This window comes from Apis laboriosa, unplaced genomic scaffold, assembly GCF_014066325.1.
Source record: "Apis laboriosa isolate Shangri-la unplaced genomic scaffold, ASM1406632v1 scaffold23_cov150, whole genome shotgun sequence".
Taxonomy (NCBI): domain Eukaryota; kingdom Metazoa; phylum Arthropoda; class Insecta; order Hymenoptera; family Apidae; genus Apis; species Apis laboriosa.
Window position 1 is genome coordinate 803,236 of NW_025222452.1, and position 25,808 is coordinate 829,043.

At 35.3% G+C, this 25,808-nt stretch overlaps 2 protein-coding genes across 2 annotated transcripts; both read right to left on the reverse strand.

Moving 5' to 3' along the window:
* Window positions 1–217: 217 nt before the first annotated feature.
* On the reverse strand, window positions 218–4,847 carry LOC122713414 (odorant receptor 85b-like). Its single transcript, XM_043933846.1, has 9 exons — window positions 4,206–4,847; window positions 3,646–3,745; window positions 3,216–3,371; window positions 1,786–2,071; window positions 1,216–1,666; window positions 973–1,072; window positions 719–844; window positions 425–580; window positions 218–283 (listed from the first exon to the last, which is right to left on the reverse strand). Exons 1-9 carry the CDS (start codon window positions 4,658–4,660, stop codon window positions 218–220), a joined length of 1,896 nt encoding a protein of 631 aa, XP_043789781.1. The 5' UTR covers window positions 4,661–4,847.
* Window positions 4,848–7,929: 3,082 nt separating this feature from the next.
* LOC122713201 lies at window positions 7,930–20,470 on the reverse strand. The gene is made up of 4 exons (XM_043933437.1): window positions 20,338–20,470; window positions 14,949–16,075; window positions 12,283–13,884; window positions 7,930–9,915 (listed from the first exon to the last, which is right to left on the reverse strand). Exons 1-4 carry the CDS (start codon window positions 20,350–20,352, stop codon window positions 9,792–9,794), a joined length of 2,868 nt encoding a protein of 955 aa, XP_043789372.1. The 5' UTR covers window positions 20,353–20,470; the 3' UTR covers window positions 7,930–9,791.
* Window positions 20,471–25,808: the final 5,338 nt, after the last annotated feature.

Consider the following 25,808-nt stretch of genomic DNA (forward strand, 5'->3'; position numbering starts at 1 on the left):
TCACTCAAAGTTTGTCGAGAAGAAGAATAAAAAAGAAAGAAAGAAAGAAAGAAAATTATATTTTCGAGTTTTCTCGAATGAGAAGATTAATTTTTCGAGGAAATCCGTTAATGTATTATTAGTTTGGATTGCCTGTTTATTATTTAAAATATTAATAACATCGTCGAATCAACGAATAATTAAAAAAAAAAAATGTATTATTTATAATATTCTCCATTCAACGTTTTATTTTATCTTTTACCGCGTATAGAACGGAAAGATAACGCATCGAGGTTTTCAAGACCTGGAAATAAATACAGAAAACAGAGATAATTATCGCGAAGATTTTTTTTTTCTCAAAATTAAATTAAATTATAATGAATATAAGTGCTATAAGAGAACGATGCAAATGTACGTTGTACACGTGTTTCGTTCGCACACTCACCTCGGAGAACAGTTGCAGAGTGAAGGAACAAAATCTGCCTGCTGTTATAGTTAACGGTGACTTGGCACGGCACATGACAATTATAAGCATTCTTGTGATCTTTGGGGGTAGAGTGTACCATTCGGTATTATACGCGGCGTTAGCTATTTCCATGCTCTGGAATCGCAAATTTCCCATGAATATTCAAACTGTATATGTTTTCGATGTTGAATAAATTTTTGTAAATTATTACAACAAGTAAAAAACGGGGAAATGTCGATTTTTAATTAATTTTTCCCTTTAGAAACGATGTACCTCGACTGAAAGTCTCTCGCCCACGTAACAATACAAGTATAATTGCAACATCACGTAAAATACATAGACAAGCAGGAACATTAATTGGAAATACAAGTATTCTTGCGCTTCTCCACTGCCAAATGACTATAAGTGGAATTTAAAAAAAAAAAAAAAAAAAAAAAAAAGAAACATGTTATTTTACGATATCCAGTCACTTTCATCTTTTTTTTCTTCTCGTATCAACGTAACAAATTATATATTTCTCTTCGTACCATAATAGCCTGGAAACATTGAAAGCACAATTGCACGGTACAACCCAGTACCTGAATCAGAAGCATCACGTTGAAACAATTTTCTATCGTTTCCGCGAACCTTGACGAAAATAACATTTATTCTCCTTATATATAGCTCAGATTCAGCAATAACCTTATTTTTCTCTCGTAAATATAATTTACTAAACAATTTGAAAAAAAAAAAGAAAAGAAATTTTCTCAAAACTTTTTTCAATAACTAACCTGTTAACATACTCGTGCCTCTGAACGATTTCTTTCAATCTCGTTTCCAAATCTTTTTTATCATAGGTCGGTAATCGGCTGAGCTCATTTTTTATACCCGACAGTTGTCCGCACACGTGCAAAATCAACATGGCCACGAAAGTATCAACGGCTGTATACGAAGTGGCCGCGTAAAGGGCGGCCACGAATTGGCCGAGTATCGTCAACTCGTAATTCGGGCTTACTGTGATATCGTAAGGGAAATATGCACGGAAGAGCAATTTGTTTTCGTTGTATTTCATGGAAATGTATCGTAAAAATACGTAAAAGGCGACTACGGTGTGACACATCATTGTACTTCTTATTATAGTGTTTCTAGTGATGTTCGCGATCCTCGCCATTGTCTCTTGTTCAGTTTTGCTTGTAACTTTGATCCAATCGTTGGTCATACAATTTAGAAGAGACTTCAACGCTTGAAAGGGAATATAAAATAAAAAGTGGTGGATAGAGTGCGTCTTGTAAGTTATATATATATATAATAATTTTGCAAGAATATTAACTCGTGAAATATAATGTGAATATAATACTTACGTTTACCATTGATCCAAAAAGCGATAGTCTTTAGAAGGGAAAGCGTGATGGTAATATTACCCATTGACAGATTCTCGATCACGAGATTAAAATCGTTCGAAATTAACGAGAGATTGATGGTTTGTGGGGCGCAAATGAAACAAAATATCATTAGGAACGGTATCAGAACGAGGTAATTCGACGCTTGGTTCCATTTCCTCTCTTCTGGCCAAATACCGATGAACTTCATCGTGTAATAGTTCCATCCATACAAATACTTTAAATCTAATTGTAAAATATTTGACAAATAAAATTTTGAATTCAACTTTTGAATAGATTATAAAATACGTGGTAAAATGAAAAAAAATTTTTTCGTATGACAGAAAATTACAATTTTTCTTTTTCTTTTTTTTCTCAATATTTAGCTATTCAATTAATATGAAAAGTTACCTTTTTGAATATTCATTGAAGTTTTTTCCCGTAAGTGAATCATATTCTGCTCTCATATTCAAAAGGTACTCTGTCGTCGTGTTTCTTAGCGCATATCCCCTTCTCGCGTTCAGAAAATGCATCGGGACATCAATTATTCATGAATATCTAGTTTCCAACTGCACGCTTAAATCGAATTTATCGTTATAACACGTTTGATCGTTGCAAATATTCGTAATTATTCATAACCTTGTACGAAGGAATAATAAAAAAAAAAAAGAAGAAATAAGAGCATTGCTCGTATTTTTTTTCAACTTTCTTAGTCCATATCGTTTTTCTCTTATCTTTCGAACGAACTTTCATTCGATAGAAATGATCGAACGTAAAATATTTCGATAAAATTACTTTTCAAGTTAGTGATATTAATTTTTTTTTTTTTAAAAATAGAAAGAAAGGAAAAAAGACGATGTAAAAGATGAATACAATAATATCAATTTTTTTTTTTTTTAAGCTTTAAGTGATTCGAAATAAGAAAAGTAGGTAACCTTTCACCTATTCATATTAATAAAACGTATACATATACTCTGTATTATATAATTTTAAATGTTACACTTTTTTCTCTTTTTTTTTCTTTTTTGCAGTAAAGATCTAAAACGACAGATCGAAGACGATGAATCGATCAAACGAAGAAGGGATCCTTTAAAGACATTGTTATTTCTTACAAAATGTGAGTAACATTTCTTTTTTTTTTCTTTTTTTTTTAATCAGGATATACGAATCATATTATTTCAATACATATCAAAACGTTTATTCGTATAATCAGAGTGCTGCGTTTTTTAATTATAGAGATAAAATCATTTTTCGATCATCCCTTCGTGTCATTTCTCTTCGACCGGCCTATCTTTCATGGCCAATAACACGGAAAGATATCCAGCTGATGTTTTCAATACCTGACGGAATTGAACGTGTGATTGAACGTATTTGAAAATTTCAAAGATACGAGGAATCTGTTTCTGACTCACAGCGTTGAAAAGTTCAAGGGAGAACGGGCTGAATTTTCCAGCTGTTATTTGAAACGACACGTTTGCACGGCGTATCACGATCACTAATAAAACGGCGTGCCTCGATGGTAAATCGTACCAATTGCAATCGTACGTCGATCGGCCAATACCCGTGCTCTGAAAAAAACCAGTATCCCATTTTTTTTGAAGAAGAAAATACTAATTGGACAATTACTCATTTTATCATCGACTCAACTTGTCCTAGAAGAGTTTCTCCCACGTAGCAATAGATGAAAAGATGAAGCATGGTGTAGATCACGTGTATGATAAAAAATATCATTCCAACTATCGGCACATCCGCCTCCTCTCGATCTACCGACTGGAGGGGAAGCCTTAATTAATGTAGGAAAAATTCGAATCGAAAAGTTATAATATCGAGTTAATTGCGTACGGTTATCATGCGATATCCGGTCAAGCAGAACATCGCCGTGCAGATTAAGGTTTGAACGAGCAACGTGATGTTGAAACAATCCTCCACTATCACGGCAAACCTTCGAAACGAATGATTCTCTTCAAACAACTTCGATTCGGTCAAAAGCAATCTTTCGAATTGTTAATCGCCGATCTCGAATCTTATTAATCGAATCTTATTAAGATCTCGAATCTTATTATTGTTACAAGATTCAGAAATTTTCGCTGAAAATTGTGGAATCTCGATTTTTGCACGATCCTTCGTCTCATCCATTATCGTTTCGCGCAATTATCGAGCTTCCACTTGGTAACTCTTAATTTTAATAATAATAAATTTTTCAATATAATTTTGAAACTGTAAACAAAATCACAATTACGCGTCTACGAGATAATAAGTAATATTAGCAACAAGTAATATTAATAATATTAATATTATTATATTTTATTATTATTATTAATAATTTTTTTATTATTATTATTATCAATAATTTATTTATTATTATTAATAATATTAATATTAATAACAAGTAATATTAGCACCTCGACAGATGGTTGTGCCTGTTCACGATGGAACTGAGACGTTCCTCGAACGTTTTATAATCGTTCCTCCTCGTGGCGTTGACCAGGTCCTCGAGAGCTGTTCCAAGAACGGTTAATTGGCCGCACAAGTGTAACACGAGAACCGCAAGGAACGTGTCGAAGCAGGAATAGCATATCGCGGTTAGAACGGTGCCCATCAACTGTCCCAGCCAGGTGATCTCGAAATTGGGGCTTCTGCTCGTCTCGTAAGGGAAGGTGGCAGGGTGGAGCAACCCCCCAAGATCCGCTTCCGACGCGTTCTCCGCGTTACTCCAAATCTGAAGGGAGACGAAGGCGAAGAGCATGAAATACGTGAGGGTGGAGCAGACGATCGATATAGCTCGACCGATTCTCGCGTTCCTCAGCATCGTTTCCCGATCTTGGTCGCCGATCGGCTCGCTCCAATCGGCCAACATTTCGCCGAGCAGCTGGGTAAGAGCTAAACAAAAGTTTTATATCCAAGATGTTTTTGGTTAAACTTTGTTAAAATTGTTCGATTGATGGTTAAACTTAACTTAGAAATAATTTTTATAATATTTGTAATTTTGAAGAATTAATTAAAAAATTAGAAAATAGAAAATTAAAAAATTTAAATCAAATTATCGAATGTTGAATCATTAAATAAATAGTATGGCGATATATTTTTATTGTAATTAGAGAGACGCGTTCAAATTCAAGATATTTTTAATTGAATGTTTTAAAACTGTTCAAATATGCGTTCAATAGCAGATTAAATTTATTTTATAAATAATTTTTATAATATTTGTAATTTTAAAGAATTAATTAAAAAATTAGAAAATAGAAAATTAAAAAATTTAAATCAAATTATCGAATTTTGAATTATTAAATAAATAGTATGGCGATATTTTTATTGTAATTAGAGAGACGCGTTCAAATTCAAGATATTTTTAATTGAATGTTCTAAAACTGTTCAAATATACGTTCAATAGCAGATTAAATTTATTTTATAAATAATTTTTATAATATTTGTAATTTTGAAGAATTAATTAAAAAGTTAGAAAATAGAAAATTAAAAAATTTAATTAAATTATCGAATGTTGAATCATTAAATAAATAGTATGGCGATATATTTTTATTGTAATTAGAGAGAAACAAATTCAAGATATTTTTAATTGAATGTTCTAAAACTGTTCAAATATGCGTTCAATAGCAGATTAAATTTATTTTATAAATAATTTTTATAATATTTGTAATTTTAAAAAATTAATTAAAAAGTTAGAAAATAGAAAATTAAAAAATTTAATCAAATTATCGAATGTTGAATTATTAAATATTGTATATTTTTATTCTAATTAGAGAAAAACAAAAGTTTGCTTGGATATATCCAAGATATTTCTGATTAAACATTGTTAAAATTATTCAATTGGGCAACAGCGGATTAAACTTAATTTATAAATAATTTTTATAATATTTATAATTTTGAAAAATTAATTAAAAAGTTAGAAAATAGAAAATTAAAAAATTTAATCAAATTATCAAATATTGAATTATTAAATATTGTACATTTTTATTTTAATTAGAGAAAAACAAAAGTTTGCTTGGATATATCCAAGATATTTCTGGTTAAACATTGTAAAACTATTTAAATTGTTCAATTGCGTGTCAGAAAACAGGTTAAACTTAATTTATAAATAATTTTTATAATATTTGTAATTGTGAAGAATTAATTAAAAAATTAGAAAATAGAAAATTAAAAAATTTAATTAAATTATCGAATGTTGAATTATTAAATCATTAAATATGGTATTTTATTCTAATTAAAGAAAAAAAATTTGCTTGGATATTTCTGGTTAAACATTGTAAAATTGTTCAATTTCGCTTCCAATAACGGATTAAACTTAATTTATAAATAATTTTTATAATATTTATAATTTTAAAGAATTAATTAAAAAGATAGAAAATTAAAAAATTTAATCAAATTATCGAATGTTGAATTATTAAATCATTAAATATTGTACATTTTTATTCTAATTAGAGAAAAACAAAAGTTTGCTTGGATATATTCAAGATATTTCTGATTAAACATTGTTAAAATTATTCAATTGCGCAACAGCGGATTAAACTTAATTTATAAATAATTTTTATAATATTTATAATTTTGAAAAATTAATTAAAAAGTTAGAAAATAGAAAATTAAAAAATTTAATCAAATTATCAAATATTGAATTATTAAATATTGTACATTTTTATTTTAATTAGAGAAAAACAAAAGTTTGCTTGGATATATCCAAGATATTTCTGGTTAAACATTGTAAAACTATTTAAATTGTTCAATTGCGTGTGCAGAAAACAGGTTAAACTTAATTTATAAATAATTTTTATAATATTTATAATTTTGAGGAATTAATTAGAAAATAAAAAATTAAAAAATTTAATCAAATTATCGAATCATTAAATAGCATAGCGGTATATTTTCATTCTAAATTATATATTAGAGAAATTTGTTTGTTAATTCGATCGTAGTGATTGAGTCTTAACTTCGAATAGCGGGAAAATTGTATAAAAAATTAAATTTGAGAAATGAACGAATATTGATTGTCGGATGGAAAAGATTAACACTCACCTTTTTTATAATATCTCAAAACGATCTGCTTGATCAGTGCAAAGACGATCGGTATATTGATCGACAGATTTTCGATTACCTCGTCCAAAGACGTCGATTTCAGTATCAGATTCGCCGTTTGGGGGGCGCAGATGAAGGTAAACGTTACGAGAGTCGTGAAGCAGAATATCAGATTCGACATCAATCGCGAGTTCCTCGACATTTTCCTCGGTTCTGGATACACGCCTAGCAACGTCAGATTGAAACGGTTCCATCCCATCGCGAAGTCCATTCTCCCTTCCTCCAGTTTCAACAATTTCTTCTAAATATATCGATATATATCGGTCAAAAACAGCTAACCATATTCTCTCGAGAAAATTTCACGAAAATTTCGCCGAGTTTGGTATAAAGTTTCGATTTTCAAATCGCTTTTGAAACTTTGTAAATATTATCACGGAAGGATATCTCGATTATTCGCCACGCTTCGACGCCAACTGATTGGCCACGAACGAATCCTCCGCGCACCCCTTTCGTTCCGCTCATTACGCATTCCCGCAATCCGAAAACTATTTTCCCCCGTTCAAACTTTTAATAACCGTAATCTGCAAGTTTTCTTTCGTTTCGAGAACAACTCGAAACGACACCTGTAATTCGAACATTCGTTTCGATTCATCGACGACGAAAGAAAAAGCGGAAAATGAAAAAAACTTCGTCCATCCTCCCTTCGAGACGTGTACAGGACTTGGACTTTCGAGAGATTGATTAAAAAAAAAAGAGAAATGTCGAGCTCGAAGGGATTAATTATTGATATCGAGAATTTTGCGCAGTGACCACGAAGAATCTTAAGGTACGTGTTGTTTGTCCTAAAGTTTCTACTCCATCTATCTTCTTAAATAATATCTCTGATCGGTATTTGCGATTAACAGTACCGAAAGATATCTGTTTTCAGATATCTCTTTTTTTATCTCAAATTATCGTTTTTTTATCTCACCGTGATCGTGAGTCGAACGACATCTTCGGTATTAGTCCGAGTTCGACAGCCGTGGGAATAGAAATATTATTTTCAAAGTTTTTGAGATTTGTAGGCGTGGAGTACGGTAATGAAATTAGTTGAAGCGAAGATGAGTTTGATTTTTCGTTATAGAATGACAAAATTACTTTTATTCGTAAAGAAATTAACGATAGAGAAAGCGGTGATGAACACAGAGATGAAATAAGAGGTATAAGAGGGGGAAAAATAAGAATAATGGATAGCGAATGCGAAAGCAATCAAGTGAAGATATCGCGAAAAACACGGAAAATTCCAGATGGATAACACGCATAGAATCGGAAAATATATCGCGAAGAATACGATTTGTGCCAGGTGAAAAATTTGTAGGACCGCGAGTATCTTCGAATATAAATGAACCATTAGATTTTTTTAAACTATTTTTTACCGATGAACTTATTAATGAAATAGTGAGAAACAAATAATTATACGATAAAAAAGTTAGAAGGAAAAGTACTCTACTTGCCCCGACAAACCGAGGATGCATCTCGATAATTGCTTCATAAAATATCACACAAAACAATATAGATTTTAATATTCGATAAATTTCGTTTCTTTATATATAAAGATACATAAAATATTAAAAGTTTTATGCGTTAATTTGTGTGCGAAATCATTATAAATTAGCTCTAAGAAATTCCACCGAATGCACTGAACATGTGATTCGAGTTGCTGCTTCGAACGAAACAGACCTGGAGTGCAAAGGATTAAACCCTTTGCGTTCGAATAGTGACTCTCATTCAATATTTATTTATGCTCGATTTAAAATTATCGTGAATATAAAATCGTGAAAACTGCGAAGGAACTCACCCCTCGTGGAAAATGTTGCGAACTATCCGAGTTCCAAGTTTCGCGCAGGCAAATTTCTCCCCTTTTAATCGATCTCACGTTCCAACGAATGGAATGTCTTTGAATGCCGGTTATTAAGAAGAAGCGGCATTGTAAGAAGACATCGAATAACTTTTATTTTGGCAATACTCCATCTTTTTCTTTTTCTTAATAAGAAGCTTCGAGAAATTTGGGGAAATTTATTCTCTCAGAATTCAATGGGACGAGGATAAAAATGGAAGTTGTTTTTATTGGAGGAGGTCGAAGAAGAAGGAATCGACGATATTTTGTGTAATATGTTATAAATTAGTTTATTCGATAGATATTGCAAATTGCGTACAAAATCGGATGAAATTCTTTCTCGTAATAATATTTATCATTTATACCATAAATTATTTACAATCGTTAAAGAACGGCAGAATTAAGTAACGAATCCGGTGATTGGAAAGAAGATATAATATAATAATTTACTTTTTATCACGCGGATTAAAAAAATGGTCGTATTATGGATGAGATATAATAAAAATAAAAATAAAAATAAATAAGATGTACTACAACCGTATTGCCCGTCGATTTTCTCGAGAAATCGGATTGTCGATCCCTCGAGAAAAATCCGTTTAGAATAAAAAAAAAAGACAAGACCCCAAAACGAGTACTCAAATTTGACCTAAAAAAAAAAGATATGCGATATAATAAGTGGAAAATATATGATCGAAATGATTTCGTTCTATAACATAATAGGAGAGAATCTAGGTGAAATTTGAGATAACTTACGCGATCAGGTCCTCCGAGTAAAATGTATTTAAAAATGTCTCTAATGTCTCTTAAATTACACAGATTTATATTAAATAATATAAAAGTGGTAAATATGTACATATTTTGGCTGGTGCGATCTCGACTCGCTTTGCCCCACGAATTTTTTTTTCAAAAATTTTCTTGCGATTCTTTGCGATCGGGAGAAAAATTTCCATGAGAAATTTTCGAGAAGGAGGAGAGCAAGTCTGTCGAAGTGTTCGAACGCTTTCACCGAACCCGTTCGTGAAATCGACGATTTATCATTTCCGCTTTCCTCCAGGAGGTGGGGAAGTCGAAGATCTAGAAGAGGGATCTAGAAGAAGACGTTCCCGGGCCTGGCCTGGGGGCACAGGAAGCTGGAACAATCGTGTCTTCGCACCGCGTCCATCACCTGTTGAAAATGGCTCGACACTTGGATAGCTGCACCTGGTTGAATTCTGCGAAAATCCCATTGTTCAATGAATATTAATAATGGCTGGTTGAGAAAATTTATTGGAAAAAAAAGAGAAACATTGATATTCGAGGTAATAGAAAGAGGATATGTAATCGATATTCGATAAAAAGATGTGTTAATAAGCTGGAATCGAAAGTATTATTCATGTTGAAAAGAAGTCTGGCAAGACGGTACAGGAAGAGGAATCCTTTTCTAAAATTGTCTGTTCTCATTAAACGCTTTGTTAACAATCCTGACACCACATGTTATACAATAGTTATATAATAGTAGAAGTTGTAATTTGAATATTGAATATTAAAAATTATTTTCATTTAAAACTGGAAATTGAAATATTTTCGAAATTATCTATAATATGTCTAATTTATGCGTATATGATTGTTATCTTAACTACACGAATATAAAATTACGTTTATAAATTAAACTATCGTTACGAGTCGTAATTAGTCTATGCTAGTGTATTATGAGAAAATAAAAAAAATATTTATTTTATATCGATATATCTTAGAATATTTTGTGCCTACGCTAATGCATCGAGTTTAGATGCAGACAGTGATAGCGAAAATTTAATAGTGAAGTTACGAATAAGTTACTTGGATAATTTATCGTTCGAAATATAATAATAATTGGAAATAATTATGTTATTCGAGCATTTTAAGAAGTAATTACTCAAAATAACTTTATTTAAAATTTTCGAAAAGATCATTGATTATGAATTAGTATATGTGATGAATATCACGGTAGAGATAAAAATGTGTATGAAAATAGGCCTTTCTTTCTATTAACCAATCAGATCCGCATTCCTTCCGCGAGACTTCATTCCACCAGTGAACAGTAGTTATTTCTAGAACCGTAACGATAGGTTAGAATTGCATCGAGTCGTACGGAATTGACGAATTCGAACGTAATTTCTTTAAAATTTTTCAATAATACATTATCGATAAATCGGATAAGAAAAAGACGTTAATAAGCGGTTAGAGTTGAAAATAGTTATTTCTCGAATCGTGACGATGGGCCAAAGTTGTATCGAATCGTACGAAATCGAACGTTGTTTACATCGAATGTGTGTGAGACGAATCTCAAATGATTCGAACGTAATTAATTCTTCTCAAAATCTTTGATATCGATAAGTCCGATGAAATAAAGACGTTAATAAGCTAGAATTGCAAATAATTATTTCTGGAATCGTGACGATGGGCCAAAGTTACATCGAATCGTATAAAATTGATAAATCGAACATCGTTTACATCGAACGTGTGTGAAACGAATCTCGACGTTGATTCGAACATAAATACTTTTTCTCAAAATTTTTTATAATATATTATCGATAAATCCGATGAAAAAAAGACGTTAATAAACGGCTGGAGTCGAAAATAGTTATTTGTCGAACCGTAACCGATAGGTTAGAATTGCATCGAGTCGTACGAAATTGATGATTCGAACGTAATTACTTTTTTTCAAATTTTTCGATAATATATTATCGATAAATCCGAAGAAAAAGAGACGTTTATAAGCGGCTGGAGTCGAAAATAATTATTTCTCGAATGGATAGATCAAAGTTGCATCGAGCCGTGCGAAATTGATAAATCGGACACAGTCTACATCGATGTGAGACGAATCTCGGCGATGATTCGTACGTAACTACTTTTTCTCAAATTTTTCGATTTCTCCTGCTCACACGAAACTCGAAACTCGAAGTTTGAACAAAGACATTATAGGCAGACGAGTGCGGCAGTAAAGGAAAGAAGAAGCGGTTGGTCGGAAGCATAACGAGCAACGGATAACTTTCTTCTCAGCTTTCGCCGGCGACGTCCTACTGACTGATTCGACTTTTACCTCTTAGCACAATTTCACTTTGTGCATACACGCGTGCACGCGTGTCGTGAATCTTCGTCGTGACAGGTGACGCGCGTGTCCAGAAAAAACTAGAGAAAGAGTACGATGATAGGAAACCGATCTCGAATTTAAACGTCAAGTCTCGTCCTCGAAATATCGATCATAAAATGATTTCTACTTGAGCACGAGGTTTCACCATGAATCTGCAATCTACTCTCGTCGAATTCGCCATTCACCTATTCTTACTCGAGATTAAATTTGATTCCTGGATTAGATACGAGGATTAGATACGTATTTATAAATATCTTTCGAAAGAAAAAAAAGATTACAATCTACGAAACCGAAAGATAAAATAACATACTCGACCAATACGTAATATGCTAATCAATACGCCATTATATCACACGAGTAAACGAGTTCCCGTGTTTTGTAACTATACAACTTTTTTTCAGAGAGGAAAACAATTCTTGGAAAATATCGGTTGCCTCGTCGAAGTCGAGGTGGCTACGATACTCACAGGCCCAAAAGGGCGGCCATTTTCTTCTCCATCGTGATAACAGCGTCTGGCCCTCTCTGGATCATGGTGTCGCAAAATATCCTCTTCGCACAAGGCGTATTCGTCCAGTCTCCATCTATGTGGGCCACCTCCGCGATCTCGGCGTTCTCCAAATTCTGAAGCGCATCCTCCAGTTCCTGATCGCTTTCTACGCTCCTCCTCCTCCTCCTCCTCCTCCTTCGTCTCTCGTCCCTCCCGTCCACCGAATTTCTCTCCTCGTCCTCCACAGAGTTCTTCGAGTCCGAATCTTTCGAATCGTTGTTGGGAAGAAATTTAGCCAGCGTGGAGCCACTGTCGATTATCAAAATGGCGGAATCCTCCTCCTCGTTCGGGGAGGACTCAACCCGATCCGTCCCGATCTTTCTCCTCGGGACGAGAAACTCCGTCACGTCTATGCTTCCCTCGCGTGCTGGAAGATCTATCTCCACGATCTCGCTGATCGAATCGGCTCCCTTTCGTTGAAGACGTTTGTTCCTGATCAAATTTTTCAAATTCCCCTCCGCCTGGAACACGTCCAAATAATTGAGGCTCCGTCTCCTTCTTAAATTCCGTTCCGAATCCGTCCTTTCCTCTCCGTCCTCCCTCCCCTTTCCTCCACCCTCTTCCTCGACGATCAACAAAACTCCATTTCGATCGTTCGACGTCCCCTTGTCCCCCTCGCCCTTCCCTTCCTCGAACAAGTATACGCCCCCGTCGTATATCGTTTTGCCTCCGCTTTTATCACCGTTCTCTCGTTCCCCGCCCCCCGCCCCCTCGTCCAAAGCCCTTCGATACTCGATCTCGGTCCCTGTCATCGCGTCGCCCGACCTTTTCAACACGTCCACGTCCAGGTATCTACCGACGGCGACCGCTCCGATCCCAAGAGCTGCGCCCGATGCAACGAGGCCAAGCGCCGGAATCAGGATGCTTGTGGTGCCGGATGCGACCGTGCCGACCTTGTCCTGGGCCTCCTTCCCCCCGTTCGAGAGGCCCAAGTTTTGGGAAATTTTATGGGTCGCCTCCACCAGGGGATCGATCACAGGTTTCGTGAATTGCGACATCTTCTCCACGCTGTTCGAGAATTGATTCTTCAAGTTCTCGGAGATTTTCACCCAGAACGGTGCGTCGCTCGGCCTCTTCAACCCGTAGAAATGTTGATTCGGATAATAGTTCTTCGTTGTGTAAGTGTCGACGATATTCTTGTCGTTCAACACGTATTTCTTCTTCTGCCTTTGCTCCGTGAACGAGTATTGATTCTCCGGGAAGTTGTCGGGCCGTTTCTTCTCGTTCTTCACGATCTTGGCCGGTTGGACGCCCAATTCCGGATGGGCGTATTGGAGGACGGGCGCCCTTGCGCCCGGTTTCAGGGCGATCGGCGCTATCTTCTGGCTCTCGGGCGTGTACAACTGGGACACGGGGTAGACGGACACCCCGTCAGGGTGGAGCATTCGTTTGCGCCCGTTGCTTCGGTAGCCGTCCGTCCTCGCCTCGTACACCTCCGCTTTCAACGCCTCGTTTTTATAATTCTTAGGATCCCATTCGAAGAACACGTTCTTCCCTTCCTCCTCGTACTCTTTACCGTACCTGTTGGTTGATCGGAGATTACAAACGATAAATTATTCTTTTATCTCGGTTTAATATCGATTACATCTAATTCTAATAATCGAAAAATTCTATGATTCGTTGTCGAACAAATTGTTTAAATTTTTTAAATTGTTTGTGTTTGCGTTGTTTAAATTTATTGATAAAAATAAAAAAAAAAGAAATTAATATGTAGATAAATAAATTATCAAAATATCAAACGTATCGCTAGATATTATAATTATTTAGAAAATTAATCTTCAAATGCGATTTAAACGCATATTATAAATTAATTCCATTCTATAAAATTCAAATTTTTATGCGTTTGAACATATTGATTTATATTGGGTTGTTCGGAAAGTAATTTCATTTTTTCACACGAATGTCACTAGTCGAGCACTTATCCAGCCAACTTCATTCTAGAGTAGAAATTATTAGGTTGTCGGAAAGTAATTTCGTTTTTTCACGCAAGTGTCGCTAGTCGAACGTTTATCCAGCCAACTTCATTCGAAACCGTGTTATATATTTCGAGAGTTGGCATTTCAGTTGGTTTATTTATAAGAAAAATTTGTTTGATTCTGTGCGATTGTGTTTTTCGTGTGTGATAACAACAAGATGCAAGATCAAAAGGAGCATATTTTACATTTTTATTACGAGAAAGGTAAGAATGCCGTTCAGGCAAGAAAAAAGTTATGTGAAGTGTATGGAAAAGGTGTATTAACAGTACGAAACAGCGTGGAAAGTGGTTTTCAAAATTTCGTTTCGACAATTTCGACGTTAAAGATGCGCCACGTTCTGGAAAACCGATCGAAGCAAACCGACGAATAACGACTCGAGAAATTGCTACGAGATTGAATTCGTCGAATCTGACTTTCGTTCGTGATCACGTGAAGCGACTTTCGGTTTCGTTTCGAACAAAATTACTTTCCAAACAGCTCAATAAAATAAAATATAATAATATAAAAATTTTTAATTCATCGACGACGGGTACGAACCTATTACCTTTCACAAGCTCGCAAGCGTGGACAAGTATAATCCGAAAGAAACGATCTAACTAAAAACCGTACCTTCTATTCACGTTCTGGAAGAATCTCTCGAACCTTTGCCTCTCCAAAACGTTCTCCGTCGGATAAAAGTTGGAATCCCCCATCGTCCCTTCCCCCCCATCGTGGATCAATTTATTGTTGATCACCCGAGCGTTCCGCCATGTTTGAATCTTGTCTATCGGCTCGTCCGGGACCCTTTTCCCGTGGATCACGGGTGTACCATCCCCGTCCAACGTCATCGCCGACCTCTTCGGGTTCGTTTTCACGTTTATCTCCGACCTGACCATAACTTCAGCCGGCACGTTCTTTCCATCCCTGTTCTTGGACGCGTTCGCCCCGATGTTGGTCCTCGACGAGCGCACCTGGTGCGTCAGGAACGCGTACCGCGGCCCCTCCTCGCTCTCTCCCCGCTCCCCCAACTCCAGCTTCCTCTGAGATCTGTCTTGAAAATGACGCGACAACAGCAATCCACCGGCAGGAAAGACAGGATCGAACCTCGCGTAGCTCGACCTCTCCTCGTTGGTCGCGGTGCTGGTGGTGATGGTGGCGGCGGTGCTCGTCTTCGAGTTGGCTCGAAGAGGTTTCCAACTCTGGTACTCCTCGGTGCTCGATTCCTCGAGCTGGACCACGGCCCTTCCGTCCATACCCAAAGGCGTCCAGTTCCCGTAATCGATATTCCTCTCGCCGATAGGCGGTCGATCGTTCTCGTCCGTGTCCCCCCTCCCCGATTCGTTGCCAGGTTTCGACAAGCTTTTCCGCCCCTCCGCCCCGTCCGATAGTTTCGCCCTCAGTTGCTCTATCTGCGCGTCTTCCAGCCTCTTCACCTCCTCTTTGCTCTTCGCCTCGGATTTCATCGACGCGTTCCGATACGTCCCGTTCTCCGCGTTTGTTGTTATTATACCGGAATTGTGTGAATTTTCGAAATCCTCCAAAATGGCGGTCCTCGTCTCGTTCGTCACCGATTTCTCCCTACGTTTCACGATCAGTGTGGCGACGTTCCCTTCGCTCGTGCGCACCTTCAACTCTTCGGTCTCGCCTGGAAGGCTTCGCGATACCTTCAGCATCGTTCTGGCGTAGCTCGGTTTCGGTAGATCCGCGGTATCGGTGTTCGAGGCGACCAGTGTCATCGCCGTCAGAATGAACGTTATCTACGATAAGGAAACGAGGTAGAAGAAATTTTATTGCCAGGGGAAGAAACTCTTCTGTGTTTCTTTATTCTCGATTAATTCGATCTCTCATTTTTTTTTATATATTCTTATCGAGACGCTTGGCAATCGCGTTTTACCGAGCGCATACGAATAAAGCAACGCGCGAATTTATTCAAGGCAAGGTTTTCGAAAGTCGGTCTCGCGATCTGTGCACGTTCCTCCATGCAAAAAAAATCGATCCTATCGCGAATGAAATTTCACGTTTTATTACGCGTGGAATCGATTTAAAAAATAAAACGCGCGTTACGAGGTGCGTTGAAAAGACGAGGTTACGGAAGTCCATCCATGTTGTGTGGCACACACAAACTATTTTTGAGCGCGTATGTGCGTTCTATTTAGAGTCTCGTGCAATTGCAAGGATGAAATATCGCGATTCGTGGATTTGGATTTTTTTAACCAAGGGATATTCGAAACGTCTTTTTACAGATTTTTGGGTGGAACTTCTTCTCAAATGTTCCTTGCTTAGTGCAGAGATTTCGTGGACCAGTTTCGTGATTTCGCTGTTCAAATGGATATGAATGAAAGATGAAAACTTGTAGAAAGTTGAATCTAATAGTGGATAATTGTTAAAATATATCGATATTTATCTTCATCATGCCATGAATGATGGGGAAAATTTAATAGTAAAGTTGAAATTACGAATAAAGTTACTTGGATAATTTATCGTTCGAAACATAATAATAATTATGTTATTCGAGTATTTTAATAAATAATTACTCAAAGTAACTTTATTCGAAATTTTTAACTAGTTATTTGCCCAACTTTGGATACAGATCGTCGATTTTGAATTAATATACGTGACGAATACCATAGTAGAGATAAAAATGCGGATTAAAATAGGCGTTTCTCTCCAAATTAACCAATCAGAGCCGCATTCCTTCCGCGAGATTTCTTTCCACTCAACGAAAGGAAAATTTAATAGTCAAAGTTACGAATAAAGTTATTTCAATTAATTTTATTTATTTATTATTATAATTATTATTTATTATAATTATCGTTCAAAATGTAAATTACAAAAATAATTGGAAATAATTGTAATGCCAAATGGATCAACTATATTTATTCGAAATTTTTATCTAATTAATGCCCAATTTTGAATACAGATCGTCGATTTTGGATTAATATATGTGACGAATATAATATATAAATGATGAGACAAATTTCTTCTGTGAAACTTCTTTCCATTCAGTGATGAGGAAAATTTAATAATTGAACTTATGAATAAAATTGAACTTCTTTTTACTTAATTTATCATCCAAAACATAATAATAATAATTGTAATGGCAAACGATCGATAGTTATACTATAAAAGCGGATCAATTATAATAATTAAAATAACTTTATTCGAAATTTTTAACTAGTTACTTATTTTAACTTTAATCGGTCACTAGATTAATAACACTAGAAAATCACTAATCATCCACAGATGTCATAGCTAATATTAATGAAATGTTCGAGATAGAGAAACACGAGGAAATTTTATTCTTCTATATTTTCCAATATACAAAAAGTTATTAAATATCAACAATCATTTTGAGTGTAATATTTCGAAGGATAAACTCGCGAGATTTAATTATTAAAATTTTCATATAACAATTCTTTAACAAGTAACGAAATTATTCGAAATTTTCAGTACTACACTTTTACAATTATTACAATTATTATACCAATTACTTTTTCAACTCCGCGTGCGTGCAACGTGGCAACATTGAATATCGAATTTTCATTAATTTCAACAAGGCTTGGATCGATTCGATTACATTCGTATCTTATATATTCGTATCTTATATATTATTTCGTTATTGAAAACGAAAGGTTGGAGAATTTTTCGGCTCGGCTTGGAAGCCGAGGTTTGGTGATGATTTTTTTAGGGTCGCTTTCACTTTTCGTATCGCGTCGTCGGAATACTTTATCGGTGAAACCCGATCGAGAAATTGGTGTGGCAAAGCCTTACGAATGATAAAAATCGGTGAAACCGCGGGATCGAGGATGAGGAGGAAGATTTTTATCTCGGATTCCCAGACCCGTTTTGAGGAATTAGCATTGCAAATAACGAGAAGAATATTTAAGAGAAGAAGAAGTTCCACCCCTGACATTTCCAATATTCGTTCGTTTAATAAAAACAGGAATCCCGATATTTTCCATTCCGTTCATCCTTATTACAAATTGGAAATCGAGTATATATACATATATATATACATATACATATACATATTATGCCTTTTGCGATCCTCTCGACACACTCGTGAAACTAAATAACTTTCGAGAGGGATACCTTCTAACCTGTAAAGAAAAAACCCGTTTAATTGCACGGAACAAAAGAGGAATAACGCGCGATACATATTACACACGATGAATCATCGAAGTAACTTTCTCCTCTACGCTTCCTCTTTATTTCCAAGTAAGATCGACCCGTCTAAACCCGTTTAAGGTTTACATCGAGTTGTAGTCTCGCGGAACTGGAACGAAGATATTCTCTCTCTCTCTCTCTCTCTCTCTCTCTTTAAAATACTTCGGGGACACGGCGAGAAACTCTTTTTTTTATTTTTTCTTCTTTACGTTATAAATCGTAGAGAGTATAATTCTTTTTGGAAAAAATTAAAATCAACGATTTAAGGAGAAGGAAGGATCGATGTTTACGAATATTCGTTACGACCTTGGGATTAATTATTCCCGCAGGAAGCGTGGCGTAAGGTTTCTCCAAGTCGAGGTATAATAGGCGGCGAGAGAAATTTAATGGCTCGCAGAAATCTCCGGTATTCTTGGGCCGAGATTAGAAAATAGCGATGCAGTAACCCGGCTGACTACTTTCTATTATTAATCCAATGATTATTCATATTTCCAGGGAACAACGCCAATATTTCCATTGTTCAACACATTGCGTTGGATTGTTATTTTTATTTCGAGAGGAAGAGAGGAGAAATTTCGCGATTTCGAAGAAGTTATTACTCTACGTGTATGTACATGTGTATCTTGTTATCAGAACGGAACGTTTAAAATTTTTCTTTCTTTCTTCTCAGTGAAATAGCGAGTTTATCGTTTCGACTGATATATTGTAACGTATAATTGGAAATCTCGTTTCCTTTTCGAAAGATTCGAAAATTTTTTTTTCTCATTAACTCGAAATGAAAAGAGGAAATATTCTCGGTGGAGAGAAAGAGAGAAAAATAAGATTGGACAGAGGGGAGTCTAGTCTCCCGACAAGTGAAATGGAACGACATGCTTTCGCGCAATGCGCACGCGTCAACGACGAGACGATCCACTTTTTCCATTCTGCTGACTTTCCTTCGTCATCCACGCCCGATTACGAGCAACCGCTAATCTTCCTTCGCGAATTCTCCTTGAAATACGCTAAGAAATAAAATGTAACCAATTCGACTGTTGCACGTCACGCGGAATTTATCATTGGACGGATTCGAATGGAAATGAAGATTTTTCGAAACGATTATTGAGAATTTTTCTTCCAACGTTAATTGCATGGTAACAAAGTAAAACGACGATTAATCGAAAGGAAACGCGCAGCTGATTTAAAAATCTTCGTATCTTCCTTCCGTTAAATTCCGTAATTATACTCTTCGCTTTCGAAACTTGCAGGATACGTGGAAATATCTGTGGAGGATGGATGAATATTTCGCCATGGAAATCGTGGATGTATAATTGTTAATGTTTCCAAGAAAAAACGGCAAGTGACGAATTATTGTACCTGGAAAAAAGCGGAGAGGATAATTCTCGTTGATGCGTGAAAAGATTCCTGCATTACCGAGCTCACGGGAACATGAAAATTGCAACCAGTTCGGCTAACGAACGACGCGCGATTAATTTCGTTCGTTGGATGGTGGCCCCGATCCATCGGTGTCGCCATCGTTTTTTCCGCCCCAGAAAACCGGTGGATCGTGCATTCGTTTTCTCTCTCTCTCTCTCTCTCTCTTTCTCTCTGCTAATTAACGATCATTCTTTTGTCTCTCAACTTTTGTCACTGAGACGTGAAATGACCGAGTCGAGGAATAATAAACCGCAATGTGGGCGTTACGAGACGCATAATGGAAAAAGGAATCAGTGCGTGCGAAATCGACTTCCGACTGATTCTTTCAACCACTTCCAAACTCCGAATTTTCCAACTAATCCACCGATACGAAATTTTCGTTTGAGATAATAGGAAGTAAATGAAAAATGAGAATGAAAAAAAAATGTTATATAAATACCTTGAATATGTCCATATTTCGATAACTTCAGTGTAGTTAACTTCGATCCAGTGTCGATCCAGAGTGGTCGATCGAAGATTCGGCTCGGTGTCCAGTCACGATAACGAGGTAACAAAAGAGACAGAAAATATCACAAATATATATATATATATTTTATGTATATATAATAGAATAGTCGATCAGATCCTCATGATAGGAGAAAAGAGACGCGCGTCGTCGAACGTGCGGATGGAAGGCGAGTATTTTATACTTTTTTTTTTTTTTTTTCCCCTTTTTTTTCCCCCAAAGGAAAACGGAGAGAGGAGGCCTGCTCCTACGCACCTGTTGACTCCCGGAATATCTTGGCGAGACTGAGGAAGGCGCTCAGTCGGCGGCTCCTCGTGTCTCCGACGAAGGACCGGCACTTCTCTCCGACCTACTTCCCGCGTTCGCCTTCGCCTTCTTCCGTCCCCACGTTCTTTCGCGTCTCTCCCCCTCGATCCCGATTTTTCCAAATCGGCCCCCCGGCGAAAAATTCGATCGACGATCATTGAGTTATTTTTTCTTTTTCTTTCTTTTTTTTTTTTTTTATCCACGATTTCTTCCAAACTTTGGAAAAGTTTCGATTTTAAGTCAAGAAATTTTGACCGTTTGGGGGGATCGGAGGATGAATTCTGTTCAGGATACCGAAGGATAGAAAATTAGGAAATGGAAAGGTGATTTTTTATATTTTGATGACAGAAAGATCGTCGAGTTTTTTTTTCTTTTTCTTTTTTTTTTTTTTCCCCCTATCAGTTCCTTGTCAATTTTTAACATAAGAATGAACAAAATTAGAAATAGATTTTTATATTTTGAATGATAGAAAGATTGTCGAATTTTTCTTTTCTTTTTTTTTTTTTTTTTTTTTTTCAGTTCTTTGTCGATTTTTGATAGGGAATCAGAGGATGAATGAAATTAGAAATAGAAAGGTGATTTTTATATTTTGAGTGATAGAAAGATTGTCGAATTTTTCTTTTTCTATTTTTTTTTTCCCTATCAGTTTCTTGTTGATTTTTTGAAAGATCAGAGGATGAACAAAATCTTCAGAATATTAAAGGACAGGAAATTAGAAATGATAATTTTTATTTATATAATTTATATATATATATATATATTTATATATATATATATATTTTATAATTTTAATTTATATAATTTTGAGTGACAGAAAGATCGTCGTTTTTCTTTTCTTTTCTTTTCTTTTTCCCTATCAATTCCTTATCGATTTTTAACGGGATACCGAAAGACACACAAATTAGAAATGGAAAGGTTGATCGATGGTTTTTATATTTTGACAGAAAGATCGTCAAGTTTTTCTTTCTTCCGCCATCATTTATTCCCTCAGTCGATTCGTTTCGTTCGTTTAATCCAATCCGATTAATTCCATTCCTTGACGCGATAAGGAATCGAAATTAACGCGAATGAAAATTAAGGTTCGAGGTTCGCTCGAGCCGCCACTTTCTCCACTTCGTTACAGACACGAGAACGAAACGTAAGTACGAAGGAGGGAGGGGAGTGGGTTTCGAGGGGCGGGGAGGAGGAAGGAAGAAACTTTGCGAAACTTCGAGCCGGTCTGGTTTTCAAGTTCACGAACGGCGGGAAGTCGTCCCCGCGGCGAACCGGAAGGAACGTGTTGGGTTCAGGGACCCGCCAGTGAAAGTCCATCGACGACGACGACGACGACGATAATGAAGAAGAAGAAGAAGAAGAGAAGGAACGAAGTTGGCGGCTGTCCGCGCGCGAGTTTCGTGAAATTTCTTTTCTGAATGGCCCAAGGAATCGTGAAAGAACGTACCATAACCTCCTCTGTCCACCATTGCTAAATCGTTAATTAACGAGCGAGCTTCGTGAAATTTCTTTTCTCAATGGCCGATCGTAAAGGAACGTACCATAACCTCCTCTGCTCCCTGTCCACCATTGCTAAATCGTTAATTAACGAGCGAGCCTCGTGAAATTTCCTGTTTCTCAATGGAAATCGATCATGAATGGAATGATTGTCTTGCAAGAAGGCGTGCGATATTTTGATTCCAGATTTTTTTTTCATATTTTATAAATTTTCTCCTCTCTCACTATCCTCGATATTGTCAATTTTAACTTATTTTTTCTTTGGAAATTTCTGTATGTATATATAGAAATTGGCGATTATCTTTCAGAACAGCAATCTTAAACGAATAAATCGATTTCTTTAATTCTATTTCTATTTCGTAAATTGGTGAAAGATTCGAGATCGAGATAAAGAGAGGACGATTTGCAAGCATTTAAAATCTTAACACGTAACTTCTAACGATCACGTAACGATCCATTAGCCTAGGATCGTTAATCATACGATTTGCATATCGGTAGATTGGGATACGAGGATAGCATCGATACTATAACGACGAGCTCGCCAAATTCGATTAACGCGAATGAATATTCAATATTCTTATTTTACGAGCCACGAGGAATATATTAAGACCAGGGTTAAAAACTTAATTATTTTAAAATTGCTCAATTATCCGTCATGGCTGTATCTTTCGCCTCGCTTTCTACCCGAGCATCTTTTTCGAATGCACAGGAAGCAAAAACGTTGAAACGATAAATTATTATTACTGTTCCAGCATTAATGATCGAAGCCGTAAATTGGCCTCCGACCAATTTTTCCTATAAATTTAACGATTTCCTCTCCTGTAACGACTTTGTTTCAATTTATACTTCCTCCTTCCGATTATTTACCGATCTATCTATTAAAACGATTGAAATCTATTGAATCGAATCAGAATGGTTGAAGAAAGTTGAAAGCTTGGCTGTGAGCATCATCGAACAGATCTTCTTTTCGTATTTTATCTCTGCTATAATAATGACTCTATCTCTGTAAATTGGGAGATTTGGAATGGAATAGTTTGCTTCTCGTCGAGATTTCCATAGATCGTTTTCATAATCGTACTAAAGGAAGAGAAAGAGGAAGTTTTAGGAGTTTTAGAGAAGTAAGCGGCGTTGAATTCGTTGAAAAAGTAAGTAATTGAAAATGTCGAGTAAAGTTGCTTTAAGTAATTATTTATTGAAATACTCTCATCGTTTGGCATTTTCAATTATTATTATGTTTATATGTTATTACGTTTTGATAAATTATCGAGATATATTCTATTCGTAACTTTAACTATTAAATTTTGTCAAAGAAGTCTCGTAGAAGAAGTGAAAAGATTTGAGAAAAATTACGAAAATTATGAAAATAATTACGTTTCGAATCATCAATTTTGATCTATCCTCACGATTCGAGAAATAACTATTTTCGACTCCAACTGTTTATTAACTGTTTTTATTTCGTCCGATTTTTCGATTTATCGAAAAATTTGAGAAAAAGTAGTTGATTCTTCTCAAAATTTTCGATATCGATAAATCCGACGAGAAAAACATAAAGAAGAATTAATTACGTTCGAATCATCGTCGAGACATCGTTCGATTTATCAATCCGTACGACTCGATGCAATTCTAACCTATCGTTACGATACAAAAAATAACTATTTTCGACACTAGCCGCTTATTAACATCTTTTTCTTGTCGAATTTATCGATATCGAAAATTTTTAGAAGAATTAATTACATTGGAATCATCATTGAGATTGCTCTCACATACGTTCGATGTAAATCGATGTTCGATGTTCGATTTATCAATTTCGTATGATTCGATACAATTCTAACCTATCCTTACGATTCGAGAAATAACTATTTTCGACTCTAACTTATTAACGTGTTTTTCTCGTCGGATTTATCGAAAATTTTGAGAAGAATTAATTACGAATCATTGTCGAGATTCGTCTAATACGTTCGATGTAAACGATGTCTCACACACGTTCGATTTATCAATCTCGTACGACTTGTACGATGCAATTCTAACCTATCGTTACGATTCGAGAAATAACCATTTACAATTCTAGTTTATTAACGTCTTTTTGTCATCGAATTTATCGATAATATATTATCGGAAAATTTGATTTTTGAATTGATTTTTCAATGATTGAATTTATCGAAAAATAGTTACGTTCGAATCGTCAATTTCGTACGACTCGATGCAGTTCTAACCTATCGATTCCAGAAATAAAATATTTTCGACTCTAACTTATCAACGTGATTTTCTCATCGAAAATTTTGAGAAGAATTAATTATATTTGAATCATCATCGAGATTCGTTTCACACATGTTCGATGTAAACGATGTTCGATTTATGAATTTCGTACGACTCGATGCAATTCTAACCTATCGTTACGATTCGAGAAATAACTATTTTCGACTCTAACTTATTAACATGTTTTTCTCGTCGGATTTATCGAAAATTTTGAGAAGAATTAATTACATTCGAATTATTGTCGAGATTCGTCTAATACACGTTCGATGCAAACGATGTCTCACACACGTTCGATTTATGAATTTCGTACGATTCGATGTAGTTCTAACCTATCGTCACGATTCGACAAATAACCATTTTCAATTCTAATTTATTAACGTCTTTTTGTCATCGAATTTATCGATAATATATTATCGGAAAATTTGATTTTTGAATTGATATTTCGATGATTGAATTTATCGAAAAATAGTTACGTTCGATTTATGAATTTCGTACGACTCGATGCAGTTCTAACCTATCGTTACGATTCGAGAAATAACCATTTACAATTCTAGTTTATTAAAGTCTTTTTTTCGTCAGATTTATCGATAATATATTATCGGAAAATTTGATTTTTGAATATTTCGATGATTGAATTTATCGAAAAATAGTTACGTTCGAATCGTCAGTTTCGTACGACTCGATGCAGTTCTAACCTATCGTTACGATTCGAGAAATAACTATTGTTCATTGGTGGAAAGAAGTCTCGCGGAAAGAATCTGATTGGTTAATTTGAAGCAAAACGCATTTTTGTCTCTACCGTAATATTCGTCATATATTATCTAAAATCGACGATCTTTATCTCCAATTCTAGAATTGGGCATTGATCGATGTTAAAAATATTAAATAAATATAATTAATCCATTTGACATTACAATTATTTCCAATTATTTTTGTAATTACATTTTGAACGATAAATTATCCAAGTAACTTTATTCGTAACTTCGACTATTAAATTTTTCCCCATCACTGAGTGAAAAAAAATCTCGCGGAAGAAATGTGGATCTAATTGGTTAATTTGAAAAAAAACATTTTTCTCTATTTTTCTCTATACCATAGTATTCATCATATATACTAACCCAAAATCGACGATCTGTATTCAAAGTTGAGCATTAACTCTGTTAAAAATTGGGAATAAAGTTACTTTGAATAATTACTTATTAAAATTGAATAACATTTATTCGTAGCTGTTATAATTGATCCATTTGGCATTATAAATTATTTCCAATTATTATTACATTTCGAACGATAAATTATCGAAGCAACTTTGTTCGTAATTTCGATCCATTAAATTTTGCCCGCCAACTGGCGTG